Raw genomic sequence first — 24350 nt, 5'->3', positions numbered from 1 at the left:
ACTAGATTCGCTAATTTGCCCAACATATGAAGAAATTTTGCAATTTTTGATTCGCCATCCAGCTAACTCGCAAAACTCAACTACAGCGTTCTTTCTTGTTTTGTTTTAAGGTCGAATAGGATTTTCTGTCCTGTACAACAGGAGAAACGAAAACAAATTAAATGTCCAATTTTTAAGATAATTGTATAGTTTTTCTTAACTTATGTTGTAAGGCATGTCGTCAAATATTTTCTTAGAAAAGCATTCAGTTAAATTTGTGCATATTAGTTGCATGAAGTGGACATTATGATAAATGTTTTTTTTCGCGTATAAGCGAACGCTATAGTCGAGTTCCACGACTATCATACGGACAGACAGACGGACGGACAGACGGACAGACGGACATGGCCAGATCGACTCGGCTATTGATCCTTTTTAAGAATATATATAACGGGTGTTTTTTTTAGAGGTATAGAACTTTAAGTTGGCATTACTGTTCAAGATGGCGACCGATTTAACAGCTGTCAAGTGATTTATTCTCAGTTTGGTTTGGCAATTCGTCATGCGTGCTTACAAAATCCAACTCGTGCAAGAATTGAAACCAAACGATCATCAAGCAAGGCGTAGATTCGTCGAATGGGCCCAAAACGAGATTGCTGTTGTTCCCGATTTTTCATAAGCCTCCAAGATCTTGTGATTTAACACCGCTAGACTACTTTTTGTGGGGCTATGTAAAGTCATTGGTCTATGCGGATAAGCCACAAACGCTAAACCATTTGGAAGACAACATTCGCCGTGTTATTGCCGATATACGGCCAAATGTTGGAAAAAGTCATTGCAAATTGGACGTCCAGATTGGACTACATCCGAGCCAGCCGTGGCGGTCATATGCCAGAAATCATATTTAAAATGTAATGCCACAAGATTATCTTTCATGTCAATAAAATTCATGTCAATCGAATAATCCATCGTTGTTTTATTGCAATTTAAAGTTCTATACCTCTAAAAAAAACACCCTATACTTTATATGGTCGGAAACGCTTCCTTCTGCCTGTTACATACTTTTCTACGAATCTAGTATACCCTTTTACTCTACGAGTAACGGGTATAAACATTTTAAAAAATTAAAAACTGAAGATTTGTTCGGTTTTTGGCCATCGACTTGGCTATTGATCCTGATCAAGAATATATATATATATAAGCGAAAACGCTTCCTGTTACATACTTTCCACCGAGTCTAGTATACCCTTTTACTCTACGAGTAACGGGTATAAAAACCTCAGTTACCCGAGTAACTTGCTTCAAATCTCGACATTTTGTAAAAGATCACATTCCGTTACAACGCTCAGGATGAAAATTTCGCAGTGACTCCCAGTTTTTGTTTATATTTTAAATCAGGACAAAATTTTTGCAGTGTGTACGGCAACTCAAGTGTGCAACTCAATTAATACTCTACTTCGATTCCAGACTAATTGGAACACGATGATGCTGGCAAAGAAGACGCTTTCCCGAGCACCAGCTGCTATAAGGAGCGGATTGACGTCGAGGACCAATCAGGTGCGCGGCATGGAGTCGATGTTCGATCCGTATGAAAATGGTGTGCCCAGAATGCCCGCGATGCGAAAGGATCTGAAAAAGAAGGAGCCCGTGGACAACACCAAGGTGCCGCTCAAGGACCTGTGTTGGATGTCGATGCGGCGCAGTGAGTACAAGTGTCGTTCCGACCCCGAGTTCAATGTCCCGTCCTTCATTGACACCCGCAAGAGGTGCCTGGCTGATCCCTGCGCGACGTCCTATCCGCCCTCTGACCTCATCTTCTACAAGCCCACCGACAAGCTGAACCGCAAGTACCAGCGCACCTGGTGCGAGTGCGAGCTGAAAGAGCGCAAAAGGAAGGCAGTCTGCCGGTGCCGTCCGCCCAACTTCTTTCGACGGCCCCTTCGAACCCCGCCGCTCCAGGCTTCACAGGTTTGCCCCGATGGCAACGAGAGCCTGGGGCTGGGGCTTTGCCGCCCGAAGCCAGCGAAGAGCTCCTGCCCCAGGTTCAAGATGCCCTTCTGTAAGCCGGCCTCCAAAAAGGGCTGCCGGCCTGGACGCCCTCAATCCAATGTCATTCGCCTCAGGACCAAGTACCCCAGCTTTTCGGAGTGCCAAACGTATCCGCTTCCCGATGTGCCTCCCACCCAGTGCTTCTGCATCAACCAGCCGCCCATGTGCGTGGTTTGGAACTACTACCGCATGAAGAAGTCTTAGTTGCCTAGGTCGTCCTACAGTTACCAATTGCCAAGCATAAGATTCGAATAAACAACAGGATATACAATATTTGGGACTAAAACGAGTTTCATATTGGGTATGACTCAACTGGTAGCGCGCTTTGGGTTAAAGCTCCTGATCAGTAATGGTTTAGTAATGATCTGTTTCGTTGGACTTACCCTTTATAACAGGTCTCTTCAACGGTATATTTCACGCCCAATGCATAGAAATTTTTTGTACACAGAGTCCTTTGGCTAGCATGTCAGATATTCGCTGCCTCAGTCAAATTTTCAAGCGCACCTTTTCGGCAAACTCCTCTCTAAATTTGATATTCAAACAGCCAGGCACCATGATCACCTCGAAGCTGCGCCTGCGCCGAGCACAGATTCCAAGGTTCCCGATCACGAGTCGCTGGTACAACTGGGGCAACTATGACGCCAGCTCTGGGGAATGCTGCAAGATGCGCGACAAGGATGTCACGGCCTGCAAGGATGGAAAATGGTTCTGTCCGGTCAAGTACGAGCCCAACAAGTGTTACGAAAAACCATCGTTTGGAGTAAGCGAGTATCCCCAGTATCTGCAGGAGATCTACAATCGGGGCAAGACTGATCCCGACTGCTTGCTGAAGCTGATCCGCCACGACACCGACCTTTACAAGCCGTCGGATAAGCGCCGCAAGTTCCAGCGCACGTGGCCTGAGTGTCCGCTTCTCTGGCTACGACCTAAGGACACCTGCTGTCCTGATCCGGGTATATCCCTGCCCATGAATCGCCGCATCCGCCCCCCGCAGGAACCGCCACTTTCGGCCATTGATAAGCATCTCTTCCAGATGAGCATCTTTTGCAAGTCTGTCAAGGCTCCCTGCTGCAAAGTGGGTCGACGACCACCCAACTGCACCAAACCCCGGAGACCATCAGACTGCTGCAAGAAGTGTACGCCGATGCCCAGTTTCTCGGAGGCCTGCCGCCATCTGATACCACGATTCTGTGGCACCGAGTGTGCCTGCCGGGGAGGGAGCTTATGTGAAATGTGGAACACGTATAATAAGTGTAGCAAAACGCGGAGGAACTGCACCAAACCATTCATAGGCTATTCTCCCCTAAGATCCAGAATGAGATTTCCGTTCTGAGAGATCCCCAAGTGTACGGATGTGTTCGGACGCCGATGAAAATTCCTAAAAACTGGTGCCAGAAATTTCGCCATCACCATCTTTTGTCCAAAGGCAGCGACTTTGCAAACATCTTTACTATCCTCCATGGATATTCTAAAAAATCTTTTTTTTTAAGGATGACCTAGTTTTCCCAGCCTAGCTACTCACAAGTTTGACAGCTTTCGAAAAATCAGGAGGCCAAATCGAAATTCTTCCAAAATTTTAAGGATGCAGTCAGTACTCTGGGCCTTTTGCAGGCAAGGTTTCAGGAGCTTTGCCACGAAGACGCAAGGTTTCCGGAGCTTCGCCAGCAAAGTGACCTACCACGCGGATCCACCTTGCCAGCCTGCCGACCCTTTGTGCCACCATGTTCCAAGCGGCAGATGCGTGGGGGCCAGGAAGGTGCTAGCTCTCGAACTGCCGCACGAGAAGTTAATGCAGCAGGAACGCGACCAGGAGAAGGAGAGGAAGTGCTGTGTCCTGCGATCGGCGGCCAAAAATCCATGCGTAAAAATGGAGCGACCCAAAGCCCCCAAGCCGGAGGAAAAGCCATTTCGCTCGATGTGGGAGCCACCTTGCCTGTCGGACGAGCAGCCGTTCTGCAAGGAAATGCTGCCACGCTTCGATGCGATGTACTACCATCCTTCCAACAAGTGGCGCTGCTACCAACGCACCTGGGTGGAGTGTCCACCCGTTAAGCGACGCCTGAAGAAGGTTTGCTGCCTAGACGCCATCGAACCTCCAGAGATTCTGTACCGAATCAGGCCGCCCTGCCCAGGCACTTGCGGAATCAACTATAAGGCTCGAAGGCTCCTCTGCGAGGATGGAGACTTGGAGCGGGATCCAATGTCCAAGTGCCCGAAATTCTTTCACCCCTGTTGCAAGCTGGCTCGCTGCAATCCGCGTTGCACCAGAGGCAGAAAGCCCTCAAAGTGCACCAAATTACGGGCTCCATATCCCTCATTCTCAGAAATGGGAATTTGGAAAAGATTGCTCCGGAAAAGGGAGTGCCTTTGCTTGGAGAAAATCCCCAAATGTATAGGTCTTAGGGAAGAAAAGAGACGCCAGGATACACAAATCTGAAAAAAAAGGAAGTTGAGGGACTGCCTTTTAAAACGAAGTAATAGATGCAAGTTGGCGTTTCTATTACTTTGCTTTAGAAGTCAGGTCTTCGATCCTAGCAACAACCATGGAAACTACCCAATAATAATGTGGCACAAAACATTTAGATATAAAATTATGAGTCTTAATAAAGCATATAACTAAAATTCATTAAATGCATTTTGGAACCTTTGCTTATAGACCTCTATAAAAAATTCGGATTTTCCTTGTTCGACATCAAGGCCACCCACGCTATTGCAGTCATCCATAAAATGAATCGATCATTTCGGAGTGACCCATTTTTTAATCAAGCAACAGGCTTCCAAATCGAACGTTTCCATTTAGATACTATCCAACACAACTCCCACACAGACCGAAGCATTCAGGGAAACTAAGCAGCCGAAGAAGCCAGCGAGAACTGGTGAGGATCTGAGATGGGTACCTCTGTATTGGCCACCATGTGTGCCGAGCGCCTGACCAAGCTCCTCGTCCGCTACTCCCGTGCTCAGCCTCCCGTGGGGCGGAATCAGTCCCACTGCGTCGATAACGTGCTAAGTCCTTTGCCAAGAAGCGAAGCCACCACCGCCTTCCTGAAACCAATTAACACTGCTGCCCAGGACCATCCCAAACCGGTGCTCACCAACAAGTGGCAGCCGATGGGCACCATCACGAGCATCGGTCAGAGATTCCAGCGGGAGGCCATGGATGAAATTTGTGCCAAGGCCAAGGACCGCCTGCTGCCAAAGACCGAACCGCGACGTTTGAACTTCTCTAGAAACCATGCCTTCTTCCCCAACAAATCGAGAGGCATGGAGGATTGGAAGCATCCGGAAAGTGGACGCTGCTCAGCCCCATTTGTCAGCCTATTTCAGTCTCCGAACTGTCCAAGTCTACCGAAAAATACGTTTGCACATCCTCATACCTTCGACCGCCAAAAACTGTATCGAGACTGCTATTAACCGAACAAAGTGGACAGTCTTCGATCCTGATGCCAAACTCATATGCACCTCAATAACTTCACTTTAGCGTTGTGATTGGGTTGCACTTGCGATTGGCAACATGGGTTCAAGACTCTCCACAATTCGACGTATTAAAGATGTAATGTGTTAACTAATGGTCTATTTAATCAATGGTTTATAGACGGAGTAAAGTCAGGGGATGGATACTTTATGTTTTTAGAAGTTTAAAAATTGTTTTAGTTAAGAAGCACACATTTTTCATTAGATTTATCGACAGAAAATGTTCTGTGACAACCCTATATGATAAACCCCAGTTTTAACTCACAACCTCATACCTTTTCATTCGTTTCGGCAACACTTCCTCTCCGAGAAGGAACTCAAATTTAAGTTCAACAGCCATGCTCCAATCTTTGGCCAAGAGAATTGTGCTGATGCCCAGCCTTATAGCTCTGGAGGTCACTAGTCGAGCTATTCACCTTACCGCTTTAATGGCGAGGATGGGAAAGGACATGTGCCCCGAGAGTGAGGTTCCCGCCTGCAAAGTGGTAAAGAGGCGCCCATGCAGTCCCACGGATCCACCAGTTCGTCCTTGCAGCGAGGAGGACTGCACCCATCCGCGATACCCATGTTGCGTGAGTACCAGCATTGCTAGGAATCCGTGCGCTGAGCCGAACAAGAAGGCCAAGTCCGTCTCCATGTGGAAGAGCTACAAGGATATAGGTATCGAGCGGCCGGAGGCTATGTGGCACTACCCGGAGGAGTGCTGTCCGAAATGTGAGGATACGCGCTTCGACGTTCTGTACTACACTCCGTCGGACAAGTGCCGGGAGTTCCAGCGCACATGGTGGGAGTGCTGTCCGAAAATGGTACCGAAGCGAGTCTGTTGCTGGTGCGACGCCATTCCGCCGGAGGTCCTGCGACGGGATCTGCCCATCTGCCCGCGATCCTCTTGTCTCCAGGAGCACGAAAGGAAGCGCTATAAGTGCCTAAACGAACGGTACAAGGGTTGCATGCGCATCCGTATGCCGTGTTGTCGAACCGCTCGAATTCCGCCCAACTGCAAGGCATTCCCTGGGCCCTCCGATTGCGAGAAGCTTAAGTGCCCCTTTCCCAGCTACTCCGAGTGCGTTCAGGAGGATCCCGCTGTTATCCCAACGCGGCCACCAGAGTGCGAGTGCCTGAAAAAGGCGTCTACATGCGAGCAGATTCGACGGGGACAACACATGGAAGTCCACAACATTAGCATCTGGCCCTGTTTTCGCAGGGGATCGTGAAGATGAAGACCACAACCGATGGCTACAGTAACTGTGGTCTCCGCTGGGATTTCTGAAACACCTTATGTTACAGAGATCCCTACGGAGACCAAAGTCCCGAGCAACAAGCCACCCACCAGAAATCATAACCTTATCTTTATGGTTTCTGGTGATAATGGCCAACTCCATCCTAGCAACCCTGGTCTTTCACTGAAATTCTGTCAGTTGAGGTACGCCTGATATCTGATTTAATTGGCATTCGGAATCCTGTTCAAAACTCAAACTTCTAGGCCTCGTTCAAAATTAAAATATGCCTCGCCTCTCGGTGCTCTGCGGCATGTCGCGTAGAATCATCTGCTCCAGTAATGTTCACGGAAATCTTTGGCGACTATTGTCCGACAGTGCTGATTCGACCATTAACCCACCCGTATCGGACCGAACGGAAAATAATTTGAAGAAATTTAAAAAGGAAACGCAGGTGGAGCAAACAGGTCACCTGTTTGTGTGGCCGGAGGCGAAGGAAGAAAACGTGCACCATGTTGAAGAGATCAAGGAGGATAGCAATGACGATATAACTGCATCTTGGGGCTGGAAAAATGACGAACTTGACGTGGAGCAATTGGCAGGACTTCCAGGTCCCAGTGAGGTTGAGGATCCATACAGCCAGGCGATCAATGAATACGAGGATGAGAAGTTGCATTTCGCTGAAGCTGACCAATCAGGAATTCAAGAAGAATTACAATTCGCAAGAACGCGTTTACTGCGGGAACAGCTTACCCAGAATCAGGACTCCCAAGAACCTTTTACCACCTTCGAGAAAACTTCTCTCACATCCGTTCGAGAGAATGTGGACTTCATGATGCAAGAGCTTAGTCAGATTTCACTTATTTTGAATACTTTGGGAGAAGCTAAAAACACAATGGGAATGGTTAACTCTGAGCCGGAAATGGCCTCCTTTACACTCAACCAACCCAATATAAGCGAGAGTTTGGATAATGAGGATATATCAAATCAGTCTTTGGACTCAGAGTTAAACAGTGCTAGGACCGATCAATCTGGGCTAGGTGAGGTGATTTCCAATCAGTCTATGGAGGTCTTGTCAGAGGTAAACAGTGCGTTATCTGAATCATCTGGATTGGGTTGTGAAGAGAACATAGATCATCCGTCTTTAGATTCCGAACTACCCAGTGATATCTCCCGTCGACCCAAATTGGATCATGCGACGGAAGCAAATCAGTCATTGGGCTCTGAATTATTCGATGAAACGTCTAATCAATCTGGTTCAGTAGTAGCTGTTGCAGATGATAAGGTGATTTCCAATCAGTCTATGGAGGTCTTGTCAGAGGTAAACAGTGCGTTGTCTGAACCATCTGGATTGGGTTGTGAAGACAACTTAGATCATAGCGCGAGTGCAAATCCGTCTTTGGATTCCGTACTACCCAGTGATATCTCCCATCAACCCAAATTGGATAATGCGACGGAAGCAAATCTGTCCTTGGATTCTGAGTTATTCGATGAAACGTGTAATCAATCCGGTTTAGTAGTTACGAAGTCTTTGATCTCGAATGAGGACATCGGGGAAGAGCTGACAACAGAATCTCACGAAATCGAGCAAGTTGTGTCTGCTAGCGATACTCAAGAGTCCAGTCCTTCAAAGACTAATCACAATACCCCCAAGATTGATGACACGCCGGATATCCAGCCTAAGGAGACCATACACACCTATAGACCCTTTAGGACCATCAAAATTCCTGTCAAGGAGCCCACTAGTAACCTATGCACCGAGTCAATTGAAGAGCAGCCCTTGATCCAGGAACCCCAAGCCGCCACTGGTGTCCATTTAGATAGCGAGGGGTACAAAGTTTCTGCCCAGCTGACGGAGTCCGAGTCCCGCCTACTTATGCGCATGGCTCTGAAGCAAGCTTTAGAGGATCTGGAGTCTGGCCAAAACAAGTACAAAGCAACCATTCTGGAGGCCGAAACCGAGTGATATAAATAAATATTTAAAAAAACGCATAACATTTAAAGCTTATTTTCCTTTATTTTTATCCTTGTCATCGTCCTTCTTATCATTACATTTAACGTGCTTATCCTTGCTTTTATGCTTTTTCTTTTGCTTGAGCATGTCTTTTCTCGCCTTCTTGGCTTTTTCGATGGCACTGGGGCAAACATGGTTCTCACCATGAATCTTGACCCACTGGCGACCCCGCTCCGCCTCGCAGAGACTCAGGGGGAACCGGCACTCGCGAGGCCGATATGGTCGCTTGGCCAGCTTGGGTTGCTTACAATCCGACCAACAGGGCATCGGGGCACACAGCCTGCGGCAGCAGGAGGGCGTCTTGGCCCCGTGGCATCTGGGCGGACGACGTCCTGGCACGCATCGCGCCAAAGGAGCGAAATGGGGACAGGGTCCTGTGCCTGCGGGGCCTGACGTTGTCCGCTCACGCCGCTTGGCCACCCGACGGGCGGGGCTGAGAGCCTCCAGCTTGTCGTAGGCGCAGATGATCTTCTTGCGGATCATGAACTTGGGACACTCCACCCAGTGGCGCTGGTAGGGGCCGTTCTTGCAGGAGGGTCGGTAATACAGCTCGTCGAACGAGGGCAGTGGCTTGGTGCAGTTGGGGCCGCAGCACAGCTCATTGGATCGGCTGACCACGAAGGGATACGGCGGAGGCAGGTTCTTCGGCGGATCCCACATCGACTTAAACTTATCCGCTTCGGCGCAGAAGGCGGCCGGAATGCAGTGCGTCCGGATATTGCATTCCCCTTTGCCATGAGGAGGCTTTGGTGGAGGTGCAGACGATGGAGGCTTCGGTGGATTTGGAGGCTTTGGGGGCTTACTTGAGGAGCCGCTCTTACGTGAGCTGAAGCCCCTTAATAAAGAGGACCAAAACATTAGCCAAAACTTGTTTTAATGAAAATGGAATTTTGACAATTTTTTTGTTGGAAACCGAAAGGCCGATGAATAGCTAATTTAAAATTTTTCGCTTGGTACTCGAAACATTGATCGAGGCCTGCTGGACGAAAAATAGTTGTTCGAAAATTGGAGAAAATCAGAAGAGGGTCCTGTCGCACACATTCACTTCGCCTGCAACTCAACCTCAACGCAACGGCGACAGGCAACAGGCAACACAAACTTGCAAACAGCGGACTGCGCATGTTTAAATTTAATTGAACATTTAGCCAAATTAAAATGCATTTTATTACGCAGCCGCCGTTTCTGGCCTGGAAATGCAAAACAACGCGCGCCCAATCAGCCAGGCCAAGTCAAGTAAATCCAGCGAAGTTGGCCATACGCGCTGATAGACGGAGGAAAAGGCAAGTCACACTGAGAGAAATAATCCAGATGTAATGCTTCGTCCTTTAGATAAAGTCAGCTCATGCTTACACCATTTGTTTATGTACTCATTTCAGATTTTTAATGTTTGTAATGTGTAACGTAAGTATACTATTATGAAATTTGTTTAAGTGCATAGACGCAGGCACAGCCGAAAACCAAAGACGCTGACTGGGCCTAGGCACGCAACGGTTATTCAGTTTTGTCGGTTTTTCGATTTGGCCTTAAATTGGCATAGGCAGTGCCTATGCGAAATTTGGCACAGATTCGCTGCAGATTCGAAGCTATTCGGCTGGCATCGGATTGGATCGGATCGGATCGGATTGGATTGGACCGAGGCGGAACTGAGAGTTGCAAACTGGTTGGAGACAGGCCTAGCAAGCATGCGTTCTGCAATTGTTTAATAGCCTAATTAAGTGTGCGAGCGAACAGGTTGGCTGGCCAGGCCGGGAAAGTCGGAAAAGTCGGAAAAGCGGGAAATCGGAAAAGTCGGGCATATGCAAAGCCAAAGGAGCAGAGCGACTGTCAAGCCTCACCAAGAGCAGTGATGTGATGTGATGTGAAGTGATGTGATGTGACGGGACAGTGACTGCCATGCGGGTGGTTTGTCAGCTGCTAATGCCAGTCTGTCTTTATTTTCCTTTTTCTATTTTTTGCTCCTTGTTCTGGCTTGCAATTACATTTGGCTGTTAATTGCATTATGCATATTTATGGAAGCTCTCCGGCTGCAGCTCCTCCCCCGGCAATCGAGTTAGGTCCGGAGAAGGATCGGGAGCCGGAGATGGGGCAGGAGCAAGGGAAGCAGACGGATCCGGCTACAATGCCGGCTCATTAGCATACATCAGCGCGTTAAGCTTGGAGCGGGTGTCTGACTGAGTTACGACCAGCTTTCCACTGCCCGCCATCGCCCTCGCCATCATCATCATCATCATCATTGTCGTAGTCATCGTCATCGTCATCCAGTGAGTGGCTTAGTGGGTGTTGCCCTCTAATTTAAATTAAAATATGAAAAATACTCAACGAGCGAAAAGGGGTTTGGCTGTGAACAAAAACATCACGCTGCGAAAACTGAGAAACGTGCAGAAAAATCAAATCTAAAATAGCTGCTGGACATGGCATAATCAAATTGTGCGCATTAAGGAGAGTAGGGAAAAGATTATTTGCCAGGAGATTGTTGTCGCTGTGTGTGCTGCTGCAACTAATTATATTATTAAGATTTAAGGAAGCTTTCTGCTTCTGTATCTAACAGATAGAAATCAACAAAACTAAATAAAGAATACTCCTGATTGCTAGCTAAGACATATAAGAAGTCACACCAGAAATGAAATGAATTAAGGCACGAGGAAATTAATATAAACATATCAAAATATCATCGTACAAACATGAATCTCAATTGTAAAATTTGTTTGCTATTAAGGTATCCTATGCTTTCAGCATTTTACATAAAAACTTCCATCTGTATACCCCACACACAAGATTCCTGGCCTGAATGACTCTTAACTGCTTTTTCTCGCCAACACCCAAAGTATTTTCTCTGGAATGCTCAAAAGCCATGCTCTCAGTAGGTGTTTTCTTGGCTCAAGAGTGCGTGGGGTTCCTACAACTGGCGGAGAAAGCTGAGATACTTGGCTAGGAGCTGGGAGTTGGGAGCAGGGAGCTGGGAGACACTCAGCCGAATGGAACCTTCTGATCGCCTGGTGTGCCCAAATGCTCCGACGAGAGAATGCAAGGAAGCCGGAGAGGAAGTTGGTGGCACGGAGCACGCGAGCGTAATTCGTTCGAATGGCCATAATAAATAAATGTGCCATTAGCCCGCTTGCAAAGTCCGCCTAAATCCACATATACAGAAATACTAGACGGCATTCGTATATCAATAAGCCAACGGGCGGACGAAAACTTTCTAATCGCAGTATAATTGCAGGGGACCAACAAAAAATATTCGTAAAGCACATTAAGAAAGAAAAAAGCTGGGGAAATACACGCAGCATTAGCCACAACTAACATGACATGCGCCAAATTATGCTGCCAATTTCGCAGGTGGGGAGCGTAAGTCATGCAAAGCGAACAGCAGCTTATGATTGGGAAACGCTGGTAATCAGTTTGTTAACACCCGGCGACAATTAGCGACTGGGTTAAGTGCTTAGCTATATTGGACCATAAGCCAATAGCCGTCGATATAAATTCACGGAAATTTACTGGACAGCCGCTCGCACGACATTAGCATAATTAAGTTAACTTGAGGCGAGAACGGGTTTCTCTGATCCGCAGATCGATACTTTTGCCCATTGGGGGGAGACTATCTCTGATCGACGAGCGAAATGCCAATTAGGCCGACCCTAATGCCTCCCGGCCCCACCCAACTTATGGAAACAGGATCGCGTTCGGATCGGGACGAGGCATCGGGGGAAGCATTGCTTAATTGAAATAATTACACATTAAGTGCATTAATTATTTTCACTTGCATGCAAACAGCCAGGACGCCTGCAAGTCGCCACTTTGGTCGTGGCCAGCGCCTTTTGCCTTCTGCCTTCTGCCTTTCGCGTAATTATTAATTTAAGCCATTCGACGACTCCGCTGGGTATCGTAGGCCATTACGGACCACAACTACGGGCTGCAACATCGCGCAACATCGGCACGACATCCACTTGCAACTCGTTTTGTAGCCGCCGTTAGCTTAGGTCATAATTATAAACGCAAAATCATAATTAAAGTGTATTTAGCCGGACTTTGAAATATGTTTCGACCGCCCCCGAAGACAGCAATCACGTTCAGAGTGGCAGGACTCCGGCAGGAGTCGGTAATTAGCCGGAATACGTGAGATAATGTCGGGGCTGTCTAATCGATGGCATGGAATGGAATAAATATTACGGAGGATATACTATAAAATCAATCAAAATCACATATGGTAATGCTAAATCATTCATCAATGACACTCGTCTTAGGAAAATATCCCACATAAATATTGCATGTAAACTATGGCTTTATTTATCCACTTTAATAATGCATCTTATGTACATACAACCCTTCCGGTTGAGCCAAGGGGTCAATAGCTTTGGCCAATCACCAAAATATTGCCTCAATTTGCTGCCATCAGTCTCCTGTTTGGACAGCCTCCTTCTAAACTAATTAAAGCATACAATACCCAAATTAATTACTAAAACAGGTTAAGTTGGGCGCATAATAGCCGTCTATGCAGCGCGACTGCTGCTTCGCCGCTCCTGTGGATCTCGTCCTGTCGATGGATGTTGCTCCTGCACCTGTCGTTCTTGGCGCTTGAATAATTATTGCAGTCAACTACTGTTCGGGTCCGGTATCAACCGGCACTGGGTCTGGCTTTTGCTTTGGCTATGGCTTTTGCTTTGGCTTTCGGTGCCCCCCCCCCCAGCACGTCAATTGTTTCATTAGTTACCCTTAGCTCCGACGAGCTTGTTCGGCGGACAACCCGGCGTATGTGTAATGTGGCCCGGAATGTGCGCACTGGTGGTGGTGAGGGGTTGCGGGGGTGCCGGGTATGCAAATAAAGTGCGGAATATATTTACTAATAACTATTTTACCTTAGCGACATGTGTCGCGCTCACCAGCGGAACCACATTTGCGTTGTCCTTTTTTGACCGAAAGTTTTGCGTCAATGTTTTCGGCTTGTGCTTCTCAAGGGGGCGGGCGTTGGCCACGCCCACTGTTTTTTCCGACTATGTCGCATATGTCAGCTGCTCCTCTTATAATTTATTGAAGCACATAAATTTCACTTAATTGGCAGTGCCAATAATAAAGCACCAACGGGAAAGACTAACGATACCAACAAAGTTTTGAAAAGTCCTTTTCGCCATCTCACTTGTTTGTCCACATGCATATTAGCTGCAATTATTGAGTGGACTAATTACTCAGTAGAGTCAGTGGTTTAGTAAAAAGAATGTTTTCCGTTTGCCGTAAATGGCCAAGTCCCAGGTCGCCAAGTGTTCCTTTTTTCCGTTTTCCTTGAGGTATCTAGTACTCACCCACCTGGCGCACTCATTAAACAAACAAAATCGGCCACAAAACTCGTTCTTGCCATTGTTATTTCTATTTTTATTATCTATGCCACACCCAATGCAAAGAGTAGAAAATTATGCATTTTTCTTGGAAATTTTCTATGCCATCTGCGGAGTGCATCTCAGCCGTTCGCCTCCCTCTCAACCCGAGCTCATAATAAACGAATTAGCGCCTTTGGCTAAATTGAAGTAGAATGCAATTTCATTGCAATTATCAAGTGGAGGAGACTGGCGTCTCCTTCCACTGCCGTCCTCCTTTGCATGGCTGGGCTAAATAAACAACCCGGTAAGAGTTCGACTTTGACTTCTACTGGGGCTGCGTCTGCGTTTGGGTCTGGGTCTGGGTCTGGGTTTCGGACCTGGTCTCCGACTTGGACTTGCACTTGGACTTGGCCTCACAATGAGCACATAAAAAAATTAATGCTCTCCCGCTCGGCGAAACCATAAAGGTATGTCTGCTCATGGCCAATTTCTTTTGGGGCCAAAACGCAATGCTAACAAATAGAAAAATTATCGCAATTGTGGCATCTTTTTTATGTTTTCGGTTTACCAGCTTGTCTTGTGGGTTTTTCATTAGGCCAGAGCGAATGTGCATTTAGTTTGTGACGCATTCAAACAAATGCACGGAGAAAAATGTATTCGAACACAAGAAATTAATTTACAATTTAAAGATCTTACTAATACGGAATTGACAATACAAATAAATCTCACTATATACCACATAGAAAAGTAACCAGTTAATAAATGGGAAAAAAATGATAATTATTTTTGTGTTTGATAAACCCTTAACTAGCTAAGTTTATGCAAAGGTTTTTCAATTAAAAAACCGATTAAAGGATTATAAACCAGACTACTAATTATATTGCATAAACTATTAACTATTTCTCCCTGTGGATCCGAAATTGTCCCGCTGATGCATAAAATATCAACAATGCGATGCGAAACGATCCGACCAATTCGACAGTCAAAAAGCGAGACTCGTTCCTCTCTCGGGGACCTAGCCAACTTTTCGAGCATTTTGGCCACAAAAGAAGCGCAAAATAAATGCCAAAACCAACAGCCACAATAACAGCGAGCGGCAACAATAACACAAGCAACAAATATTATGCCTTCTGGCAACGTTTTTCATACTGCGGCGGACTCGACTTCTAGCAGGCAGTCGAAGCCGAAGCCACGAACTCCAAGTCCGAGTCGAAGTTGTACTCTTACAAACATGGTCATAATCACGCGTTAAATTAATGAGTTTAAATGCTATTTTTGGCTTTAACTATTACACACACACACACACACACAGACTTAATTGAAGCCAGCTTGCGGCAGAGTGGAGTGTCTCAGTTTCAGCTTCGAGTTTGAGTTCGAGTTCGGGTTCGATGCAATCCCCTCCCAGTCGCAGTTTCCCCGCAAATTATGAGACACATACAGCCAAGTTCAGGCTCAGCTTTGGACCAACCGGCTTCCACCGCGGCGGCTATATTAAATTTATTTTAATGCCAAACTCCTAGTCCAGCTCGGTTCCAGCCCGCACTGCATCCATTCGCTCACATGGCCAGTGGGCATGGTTTTAATATTTTCTCCCATGGCGGCCAACTGGCCCAAATCGCGTTTCGCTAATTATTAACGTTCCGATCCCTTTTCCTAGCTGCCAGCCATTCGGACGGATCCCATAGATTGCTAAGGGCAGATGTGGGGTCAATCGAGATTTGGAACAATTTTCCGAGCCATCTGGCATATGACTAAGGAAAGGTTACCACAACATGGAAGTCAAAGGAGAGGATGGACTATGATTCATATGCTAACGGATTCATTTGCTAGACACAAAAGTGAATCACCAGGAGATTTATGGTGATAGAGGGCATTGCTTTTTATGAGAATTCGATTCGTTTTCAATTAAAGAAGAGGCACCGATCTTAATGAGATCAGATTTGAATAATTTAATAATTCTTAAGAGTTCCATGTTAATACTTAACCCGAGTACCAATCAAGTCCATTATCACGCAATAGAAATTACCTTATTATTTATGATATTGTAAGCCACCAACCACAACAGCAGAAAACGTAAGTCGTTCATGTTGTTGTCGGCAAGACGTCAGTCACATTGTTAATAATTTTTTAATACCACCATAATTAAGACTGAGGCAATTGGCAATTTGCCATTTGCTGTATGTTTTGTTTTTGCCCTCGGTTTTGCGTAAATGAGTTAAATGAATTGAGGCAAAGCGCCGGGGTACTTAGAGCCGGACAACGTCAAAATCAACTTGCCAGATACTTATTACATTGGCTCGAAGTTGCCTGATGATTATTGGCATTACGTGGACGTGCATAAGTTGAACTTACAGGCAATATAATTAATTTATACTCAAACTCTCTGACAATTTCAATGTTGCATGCAGCTGGCGCAGAGACGAAAGCCGCAAACAACCAGCTCGACACACAAATTGCTTGGTAATTTATTTGCAATTAATTTTGAATTAATTTCAACGAAAGACGAGCGAACAAAAACGGTCTGCAAAGGAATTTGGGTTGCGCTGTCTTGGCCAAGAGACCCAAGAATTCGGCAGTGCAAGCCATAATGGAGTAGGGAACTTTATGAGGCCCCTTAAATGAGGGGTATAATGTGTGAAAAGTTTATATGCCGCGAATCTAAAATACTATAACCGCTTAAAGCCGAGACACGGCCATTTATCAATGCATCCACCATTTAAACCCCACAGCCGGCCCTCCTGTTTTGGTGCCGACAATGGGCCATCATCTTTGGCTCATTTGCAGTCAATTTAGCGCTCACGTGGTTAGTCATAAACATTTTTGCACAGAACATTCATTTAATAAGCAATTATTGGCTGCTCCTCTTTAATATTTTGTTCCCTGCCCGTTTGCTGTGTTGCATTTACGCGTCAAGACTTTCAACTAATTACAAACGATTTACATGCAACACAGCTGGGCGTACGCTAACCAGGGCCAAGAACATTGGAGCAAGAACCAGGCCAGGTTTTCGCCTGCTGCCTGCTCTCCGCCAGCTGAGTATCCAGGTCCGGATAATCCCGCCGAGTATTTGCAACATTTAAGGCAAAATGCAGAAACCGGTTGGCCGCTCCTCATCATCATGGTCATCATAATCATCACGACAGAACCGCGGCCAGGGAGCGAGGAAAAAACACCCACGAGAAGGCAAATCAAATCCGCTTGGCACGCACGTCTGAACATGGATGTGCAACTCATAGAACGCGCGGTTCATTGCGCATGCGCAACATGCTCCTCTTGGCCAGAAGGAGTGCACTTTGTGACCAGCTTATAATTAGCCGTACTCGCACTTGGGCCACATCCGTGCTCGACTTTCGCCAGCTGGCGACCAAAGGCCAAAGGCGGCTAAAGGCGGACGGCGGCTCATTAGACGTCCATGAGTCACCCAGCGGGTTGGATTCGTATAGTCCACAGTCGGCTTTCAAGAGCTGCCGCCTTGGCCCCAAAAAAATGGAAAATGGAAAATGAAAACCTGGGTACAGCTGCGTAGTCAGTGGGTCCGCTTAGATCAGGCCAGGTCTCGTAATTAGCTGTAATATATCTCCGGACAACTCAAGTCCGGTTCGGTTAGAGTATTTTCGGGTATTTTCCCAGATTTTCCGTTCTTGTTATGCCTCGAATCTAATTAATGCCAAATGAAATGTTTATTTGCTTTGCTTTGGGTAAAACTAAATTTAGTATAGTACCCAAACAGAAAGGGGAAATGTAAGTTATGTTATTTTAATTAAGTTAAGGTAATACTTCACTCATCATTCAAGTAATTCCAGTCATTTCTACGTGCTTATAAATATAAGCATGTATACCATTCAGAAGCTCTTTAAATAGCCGATTTGCTATTCCTACACAAGTTGCAAGGAAAGTGTGTTGATTCGTTTCATTGGTTTCCTTCCAGCACATTAATTTTCAATAGATTGTACTTATAACTTTATTTTTCCCCTGGCCTCTAATTCGATTTTTATTGCACCTGGATTTTCTTGTTTGGCGCTGCCAATAGACAATTTATTTCTCAGGTACACACATTTTTCTTCAAACGCCGCTCGAGTGTGTGTGCTGATTATTTCGCGCTTATTATTTGCTGCCTTTGAGCTTGCAGCCTTTTCCTTTATTTTTTGCTTAATTTTCAATAAATGTTGCGGCTTTGTTGCCGCTTGTCTCTCCGTCGCAGTCGATTACTCATTTGACTGCAGCACATAAATTTTATGCACTTTTCCATTTTTTCCTTTTCTATATTTTGATTGCTTTATTTTTATTAATTGCTTTTTACGGCACTTTGTTAGGAGCTAAGTTCGTAGTATCTCGCTGCCTCTGAGCGGCTGAGTGTGCGTGCTGTATCGTGTGAGCTGATTGTGTCATTAGAGTGGATCGCATTCAACGGATACTGAGACTCCGACAGAGACAAAGCGGCCAAAATGCCACGAAATGCGGTCGAAGAGATACTCGAGACCATGCAGCGAATTGATTTGCCATTAGAATTGGGTCAGCAATCGGTGAGCGTTCGTATTTAATTGGGAATTTTAATGGGTAAATTACAAACACCATATTGGATATGGTAAGTGGATATGTCAAGGCGTGCTAGGATTTCCTTTTTAGAGGGCGTTGTCTGCGAGGCATTTTGTTTAGTGTCTACTTGTGCAGCTTATGTTAATTGCATAGCAATTTAACTGGCGAGACCATGAACAAATTCAAAAAGAAGTGTTTGTAAACTATTATAGTCTGAAATCTTTGCGTATCAGGAAAATGTAAATTGATAGTCCAATTTTTTCCCGCTAAATCTACACTGTTTATTTTTATTGGGGCTGACACACTTCTGCAGCTTGAAGAACACTTAAAGCTGATACCCTTATTTCCCAAACTCATAATTTATACATTTTTACGATCAGCCACAAGAAGCGCCTTAGGTCTCAGAATTAGGCGAAATAAACTTGAAAATAGAACTCGCACTGATCAGCAGATCGCTTGTTGTTCTGAATCGGGCTGGTTGGCTGATTCGCCACTAAAGTATTTGTGTGCCACAAGGCAACAAGGCAGCAAGCAACACAGAAACCCAAGACCGCGAGCAAAACCGAGCTGCGAACCGACGAGGACATGCGAATATTTTATTTATTGCTGACAATTGCACAAAAGTTTTTTCCCTACTGTGATCGGTTTTTTATGGTCATTAAAATTGGGACAAAAATATTTTGACCGCGCTGAAGTCGCTTGGTTCTGGTTGCTCGTTTTGTTATTTTGTTATTTGGTAATTCTAGAGCACGACGGCCTGGGGCAAGAGTTTGAGTTCTGTGCCGCCGATTTGCCCTTGATTGGCTAGGTTGCAACATTCTGCGGCCCGTTGGTCGCCGATCGAGCTGATTAGCCGGTTCCTAAGCGGCGACTAATTAATGAGCTCACATGCTAATTAAAAGCGCGCTGGAGAAACCAACACGTAAGTCCCAAAGGGAGCGAAATCGCCACTCGGACAAATTTCTAGACGAAACCAGAGACAAGAGCATGGGCTTCTTGATGATAAACGCACCACGCTACCCAATCTCAGGGGTGCCATTTAACTCAACCCCTATGGGACCTACAGCTGTGGCCAGAAAAATAGTCACCGAGGAGTAATCATACGAAAAGAAAACAAGTTCATATCTATTCAAATAAAACATAACCTAATCTAGCTATGTGAGCTCATCTACATCTAAAAATTAAAGTACTAATAGTTTCTAGCTCCCTTCATCATTCAGTTGTGGTTAATGACATAGGTAGATATATGTTTTAATTTTTAATTGTTACTCTTTAAAGTAAATATTATTTTATAATCCGAGCTATGAGCTGACTTCGCTATTATTTTGACCACGAGCGCTGCAGTTGCTCAGCTTGAAATGGGTAATGCATGAATTCAGCGATGCTGTTCGACTCACCGACTCGGTTTTGATGTTGAGCGCCAGGACGTGGGACGAACTGTTGGAGGAGGCCGACGGCGGCGAAGAGGGCGCCGCTCCGCTGCACGGCGACTTGGCGGCAATGGTGGAGGCGATGGCATTCAGCGGCGAGCGGCTGCTGGGCAGCGGACTGGCCTCCCGGAGAGGACTGCTGCCCGCCCCCGCCCCGATGCCGATGGCCATGCCAAGGCTCTGGGAGTAGGGCGAGACCGGCGACTTGTTGGCATTCGTGGAGCAGTTGGAGGGCACCACGGCGGCGGTGGTGCAGCTGGTCAGGGTGCTGGTGGCGGAGCTGGAGGATGACGAGGATGAGGAGCAGGACGACGACGAGGAGGAGCTGCTGCTGCTGTTGTTGGCGCTGCTGCTCTTGCTGCATATCATGGTCTGCATTTTGGTATTGTTGTTGTTATTATTATTATTGTTGTTGCTGCTGGTGCTGCTGTTGTTATTGTTGTTGTTGTTGGTGGCGTTGGCATTGTTATTGTTAACACTTGCCCCAGCACCGGGCATCAGGCTGCCATCGCAGAACTCGCGCTTCACAATGTTGCTGCCGTTGTTGCCGGAGTTGGCGGTGTTGCCGCCGATGTTGCTGCTGCTGTTGCCGCTGCTACTGCCGCCGGGTGTCGCCCCAATGGCCGCCTCACATGGCAGCACCGTGCCCAGCATCTTGTCTAGCGTTGTGTACTGTGACTGTGACGTTGTGGATTCAGCGGCACCGGCAGAGTCCTCGCAGCCCTCGGCCATGTCACGTGTCACTGACCCGCTCGCATCCTGGGCCACTCCTGCAATGGGCACAGAAGGGGCTTAAGTACCTCGGTGTGCATTAAATATTAAGCCTATAATGGTAGGGGCTTTACAAGAAGGGGTTTATACAAGATGGGTGCAAGTGCAAAAATGCGTTTGGACACTGGTGCAATTCATTTTGACTTCAAAAACTGTTCACCTTCTGAATAAAAAGATGGCCACCACATTCCTTACTATTCCCAAACAGTAAGTATTATACAATGTTTTTTTAAGAACAGTGACTAACAAGAACACAATTCTCTTGAGAGTACCACTTTAAGAGTACCAAAAATCATTCACAGATGCTCACGCCGCAATTATCTGATATCAATGCAACTCCTTTCTACCCCTCAAATATCAAATGGCATCTGGCTGAACTCCCCCTCACCCCGCAACCCATTCTATGTCGCCATGCCGCTGGGGCCATCATAACTTAGAATTTACATTTATCGAATATATTTCGTGCACTTAAAACCCGTACCCTGGCGCATTAATTTCATTAATTATCCCTGTTGCCCGTCGGTTGACCACGGCAACAACGCACAAACAACAATGACGGGCAAGACGTGAGGGGCAGGCGGAAGAAGGGAGGTGGAATGGAGAACCCACACACGCCGCATAATTTTGCAAATGCAAAACGCAGACGACGCTCCAGTCTGAGGCCATGTCCTTGCCCAGCCACGACGTTCTGCACCGGACAACGGACGACTTTTACCGCCGGAACTGTGAGGAGGAATTACACTGCACAAATTGGGAGCATGATTAAATACAAAGAAGTTGGGAAACAAAAACAAACCCGATTTTAATATACAGCAGTATATACCAAAGAGGCTATATTTACCCCGATTTTCTTCCGGTGTAGGAATCGGCTTGATGGACACAAAAGCCGGAGCATACGGGTGGCCTCTGCACAGGAGGGATGCAAGTTCGGTGGAAAGTGGGTGGAGCAGTTGGGCGGCTTGCACATTCGTAATCGAAAATTTTACACCTACTCTGCATTATAATTTATAACCGAAGAGGGACAACTGACCAAAAGTGACCGGGAGGGGGAGTGAGGCGAACGTGTCTGGCAAGAAAGTTTTCCTGCATACAAGAAAACGGAAAACACGATGGGAAAAATTAAGAGCGAGAAGGAGAGAGGACTGAAAATGCCCGAAAATGTTGTTCAAGTGTGCAGGGGGTAGGGGGAAAGCTATCCGGGAAAGATAACGATGGTAAGAAGGCGAGTTTTCGGAAGGCTTATGCACGCACTCTGTGTGGAAGGGCATACCAGCAAAGGACTCTCGTAATCGTCACTCAACTGAAATAGATTCCACTAAATGTCATTTCTTATGGGATCACGATGATGGGACAAACTTCGGCCTAAGCTGCACCCAAAGGCGTCTAAATTTAGGCAACAATTTGCACTAAAGAGCTTACCTCCAACCCACAAAGGAAACATCAATGCCTATGCCTCAACGTTCGGACCCAACAAGGAGAGCCATCATTTCGTCCTGGGGTGGTAAGGAAAGGTCCTTCGTTGCATTGTCTGCAGGTCTACACAAAACGGGCGTTGATTTTAATGCATAATGCATACAGCTGGCTCTTGTCCCTTGCACGCCTTCCACACCCACAGCTCCCAACCTGTGTGTGTATCTGTGTGAGTGTGCTTGTATTTGTGTCCCTGTGTGTGTGTCTGCAGCTGTAATAATGCAAGCAACTGCACTCGGAACTCAGAACTCGGAACTCGAGTCGCAGTCGCAGTCGGACTCGAACTTCTGCGGCTCGGACTCAGACCCTCAGTTTGCTGTTTCCATACACGGAGCAAAAATGCGCCTCTTAATTGAGTTAATTGAAAACCTTAAACTATTTGAATCTATTAACTAACCCTTCAAACTTAAAGAGTGAGATGCACCATGAGCCCGCAGAGCGAAAGAAATTGGTAGGGAAAATATATATTATGAAATATAATGATGTGATCCAATTATTTTCAGAGTGCTCATTGTTTGTGTCGACGTTGGCCAGCCGGCAGCAGTCAACGAACGCACTTTTCCGGCCACATAGCCAACGCCGTAATGAGCCACATGAGGCGGGTACTGGGAGATGCCAGGAAGGGGAAAAGGATCTGGATCGGGAGGTGGACAGGGGGACAGGGGGACAAGGGGACAAGGGGATGGGGGAAACGGAATGCCAGGACTGTGCCTTGAAAGTTGGAGTGTGCAGGACATGCAATGCCAATGCCTGAGTCTGAGCCCGAGTCCGAGTCCGAGTCCTGAGTACGAGAATGAGAATGAGCAAAGCTCCGTGTTGTAGATTTTGGCCAGGAAAAGGCTGCTTTTCGGGGGTGGCAAAGGGGCGTAATAATTAATTTCGTACGTTGCATGCATATGTCTGGCCACCACCACCCCTGCTCCACCATCTGGCATATGCATAAGAAGCAAAAACAATGCATAATATCAGGGGCAGCAGCAGCAAAAACAGAGTGCACATCGGCCACATACAAAATAATTTCAAGCATGCGTCAACACAAAATGCCAAAAGCCTGCAGAGATGCAATCAAAGGGAACGGGGTTGGCTCATGGCTCATGGCTTATGGCTCCTAGTTGCAAGTACAAGTCGGTGCAACATGTTGTGAAAGCAAATTGTAGCGACAAAATGTGCAGCCATATTAAGTACAATTTGCGCATATTAAAGTCTGGCCAAATTACACGGAGGCAGCAGTGGCAACGGCAACATTTTGTCGCTTCCTGCGATCGCCGCCTGCCTCGAAATCTAATCAATAACCAGCAAACTAGTAGAATTTCATGTAGCACACTAAATAGCACGATTAATTATCGCCATGCTGGCAACTATAATTCAAATCAAGCCCGCTTCATTTTCAATGCACGCCAGCAACATGCCATCCGCAACGCAGTGCTCCTATCGACTTGCAAACGCATTACAAACCGGTCTAATTATACTCATTTTCTTGCTGCCTGCCACATGTTGCTGCTGCTGCTGCTGCTGCGGCTGCTGCTGCGGCTATAAATTGCAATTTCCATGCAACTTTCTATCGCCGGTTAAGAAGCGAGCTGGAAAAATTTATCATTCAAAGCCGTCCCTCCTGCTCGATGCTCCATCTCCAAGCTCCCCATGCCGCATGCTGCATGCCGCATGCTCCAAGTTCCAGCTGGATCGATCGCATATAGTCGTTTGGCGAGCGTTTTGTCTTCGACAGCAATTCGTAGGCAATATTCAAATTAATAAAATCATCAATAATTTCGCCCGGCCGGCACTGGCAAACATGTAGAACATGTTGCTGCTGCTGCGGTGCAGCAACTTGTTGTAATTAATAGTCAAACTAAATTGTAGCACACTTGCCATCATTTAGAGTTAGGAGCCAAATGTGGCACAAAGCAATTTTTGATTAGAAACCGGGCACCCAACTCCGGCCAACGGACATCGATCGCCCCTCGCCCCTCGGCCCGCAGACAACTTCATTTTTATGGCCAACTCTGGAGCTATTAAATTTTTCTTTTGATTTGTAATTAGCGCAAAATGCATATTAAATAGCGAACGCGACGAACTCGAGTGCCTCGCCTTTGAGGAAGTG

At 46.5% G+C, this 24350-nt stretch overlaps 8 protein-coding genes across 11 annotated transcripts in view; 6 read left to right on the top strand and 2 right to left on the bottom strand.

Moving 5' to 3' along the window:
• LOC120443970 (serine/threonine-protein kinase pakD) overlaps positions 1-24350 on the bottom strand; it is a 68719-nt gene that overhangs the window by 28532 nt on the left and 15837 nt on the right. For 3 of the 4 annotated variants that reach the window (XM_039623439.1, XM_039623440.1, XM_039623442.1), the window contains exon 2: positions 19976-20778. In XM_039623439.1, coding sequence (XP_039479373.1) covers positions 19976-20740 — 765 coding nt within the window. In that variant the 5' untranslated portion in view covers positions 20741-20778. Of the gene's footprint in view, positions 1-19975; positions 20779-24350 lie in introns of those variants that run through there. The other variant, XM_039623441.2, reaches the window with a different exon arrangement.
• LOC120443978 lies at positions 1462-2301 on the top strand. Its single transcript, XM_039623452.2, has one exon. The coding sequence runs from the start codon at positions 1462-1464 to the stop codon at positions 2230-2232; it is 771 nt and encodes a 256-aa protein (XP_039479386.1). The 3' UTR covers positions 2233-2301.
• On the top strand, positions 2483-3369 carry LOC120443975. Its single transcript, XM_039623446.2, has one exon. The coding sequence runs from the start codon at positions 2492-2494 to the stop codon at positions 3359-3361; it is 870 nt and encodes a 289-aa protein (XP_039479380.1). The 5' UTR covers positions 2483-2491; the 3' UTR covers positions 3362-3369.
• On the top strand, positions 3595-4659 carry LOC120443977. The gene has a single exon (XM_039623448.2). It carries the CDS (start codon positions 3611-3613, stop codon positions 4463-4465), a length of 855 nt encoding a protein of 284 aa, XP_039479382.1. The 5' UTR covers positions 3595-3610; the 3' UTR covers positions 4466-4659.
• Positions 4750-5593, top strand: LOC120443980. Its single transcript, XM_039623454.2, has one exon. It carries the CDS (start codon positions 4918-4920, stop codon positions 5440-5442), a length of 525 nt encoding a protein of 174 aa, XP_039479388.1. The 5' UTR covers positions 4750-4917; the 3' UTR covers positions 5443-5593.
• LOC120443973 lies at positions 5765-6732 on the top strand. Its single transcript, XM_039623445.2, has one exon. The coding sequence runs from the start codon at positions 5841-5843 to the stop codon at positions 6714-6716; it is 876 nt and encodes a 291-aa protein (XP_039479379.1). The 5' UTR covers positions 5765-5840; the 3' UTR covers positions 6717-6732.
• Positions 6989-8711, top strand: LOC120443971. Its single transcript, XM_039623443.2, has 2 exons — positions 6989-7174; positions 7208-8711. The coding sequence occupies exons 1-2, from the start codon at positions 7006-7008 to the stop codon at positions 8683-8685; spliced, it is 1647 nt and encodes a 548-aa protein (XP_039479377.1). The 5' UTR covers positions 6989-7005; the 3' UTR covers positions 8686-8711.
• Positions 8717-9691, bottom strand: LOC120443976. The gene has a single exon (XM_039623447.1). It carries the CDS (start codon positions 9589-9591, stop codon positions 8725-8727), a length of 867 nt encoding a protein of 288 aa, XP_039479381.1. The 5' UTR covers positions 9592-9691; the 3' UTR covers positions 8717-8724.

The sequence above is a fragment of the Drosophila santomea genome, chromosome 2L (genome assembly GCF_016746245.2).
Source record: "Drosophila santomea strain STO CAGO 1482 chromosome 2L, Prin_Dsan_1.1, whole genome shotgun sequence".
Lineage (NCBI taxonomy): Eukaryota > Metazoa > Arthropoda > Insecta > Diptera > Drosophilidae > Drosophila > Drosophila santomea.
The sequence above is the reverse complement of the archived record's forward strand: the minus strand, read 5'-3'. Positions and strand labels throughout refer to the sequence as shown.

Bases quoted from the DNA above. Each gene is read 5' to 3' on its own strand.
- LOC120443978 (XM_039623452.2), top strand. From the start codon at position 1,462: ATGATGCTGGCAAAGAAGACGCTTTCCCGAGCACCAGCTGCTATAAGG.
- LOC120443975 (XM_039623446.2), top strand. From the start codon at position 2,492: ATGTCAGATATTCGCTGCCTCAGTCAAATTTTCAAGCGCACCTTTTCG.
- LOC120443977 (XM_039623448.2), top strand. From the start codon at position 3,611: ATGCAGTCAGTACTCTGGGCCTTTTGCAGGCAAGGTTTCAGGAGCTTT.
- LOC120443980 (XM_039623454.2), top strand. From the start codon at position 4,918: ATGGGTACCTCTGTATTGGCCACCATGTGTGCCGAGCGCCTGACCAAG.
- LOC120443973 (XM_039623445.2), top strand. From the start codon at position 5,841: ATGCTCCAATCTTTGGCCAAGAGAATTGTGCTGATGCCCAGCCTTATA.
- LOC120443971 (XM_039623443.2), top strand. From the start codon at position 7,006: ATGCCTCGCCTCTCGGTGCTCTGCGGCATGTCGCGTAGAATCATCTGC. The intron at 7,175-7,207 runs TGGAGCAAACAG...TTGTGTGGCCGG, and splicing joins ATTTAAAAAGGAAACGCAGG to AGGCGAAGGAAGAAAACGTG.
- LOC120443976 (XM_039623447.1), bottom strand. From the start codon at position 9,591: ATGTTTTGGTCCTCTTTATTAAGGGGCTTCAGCTCACGTAAGAGCGGC.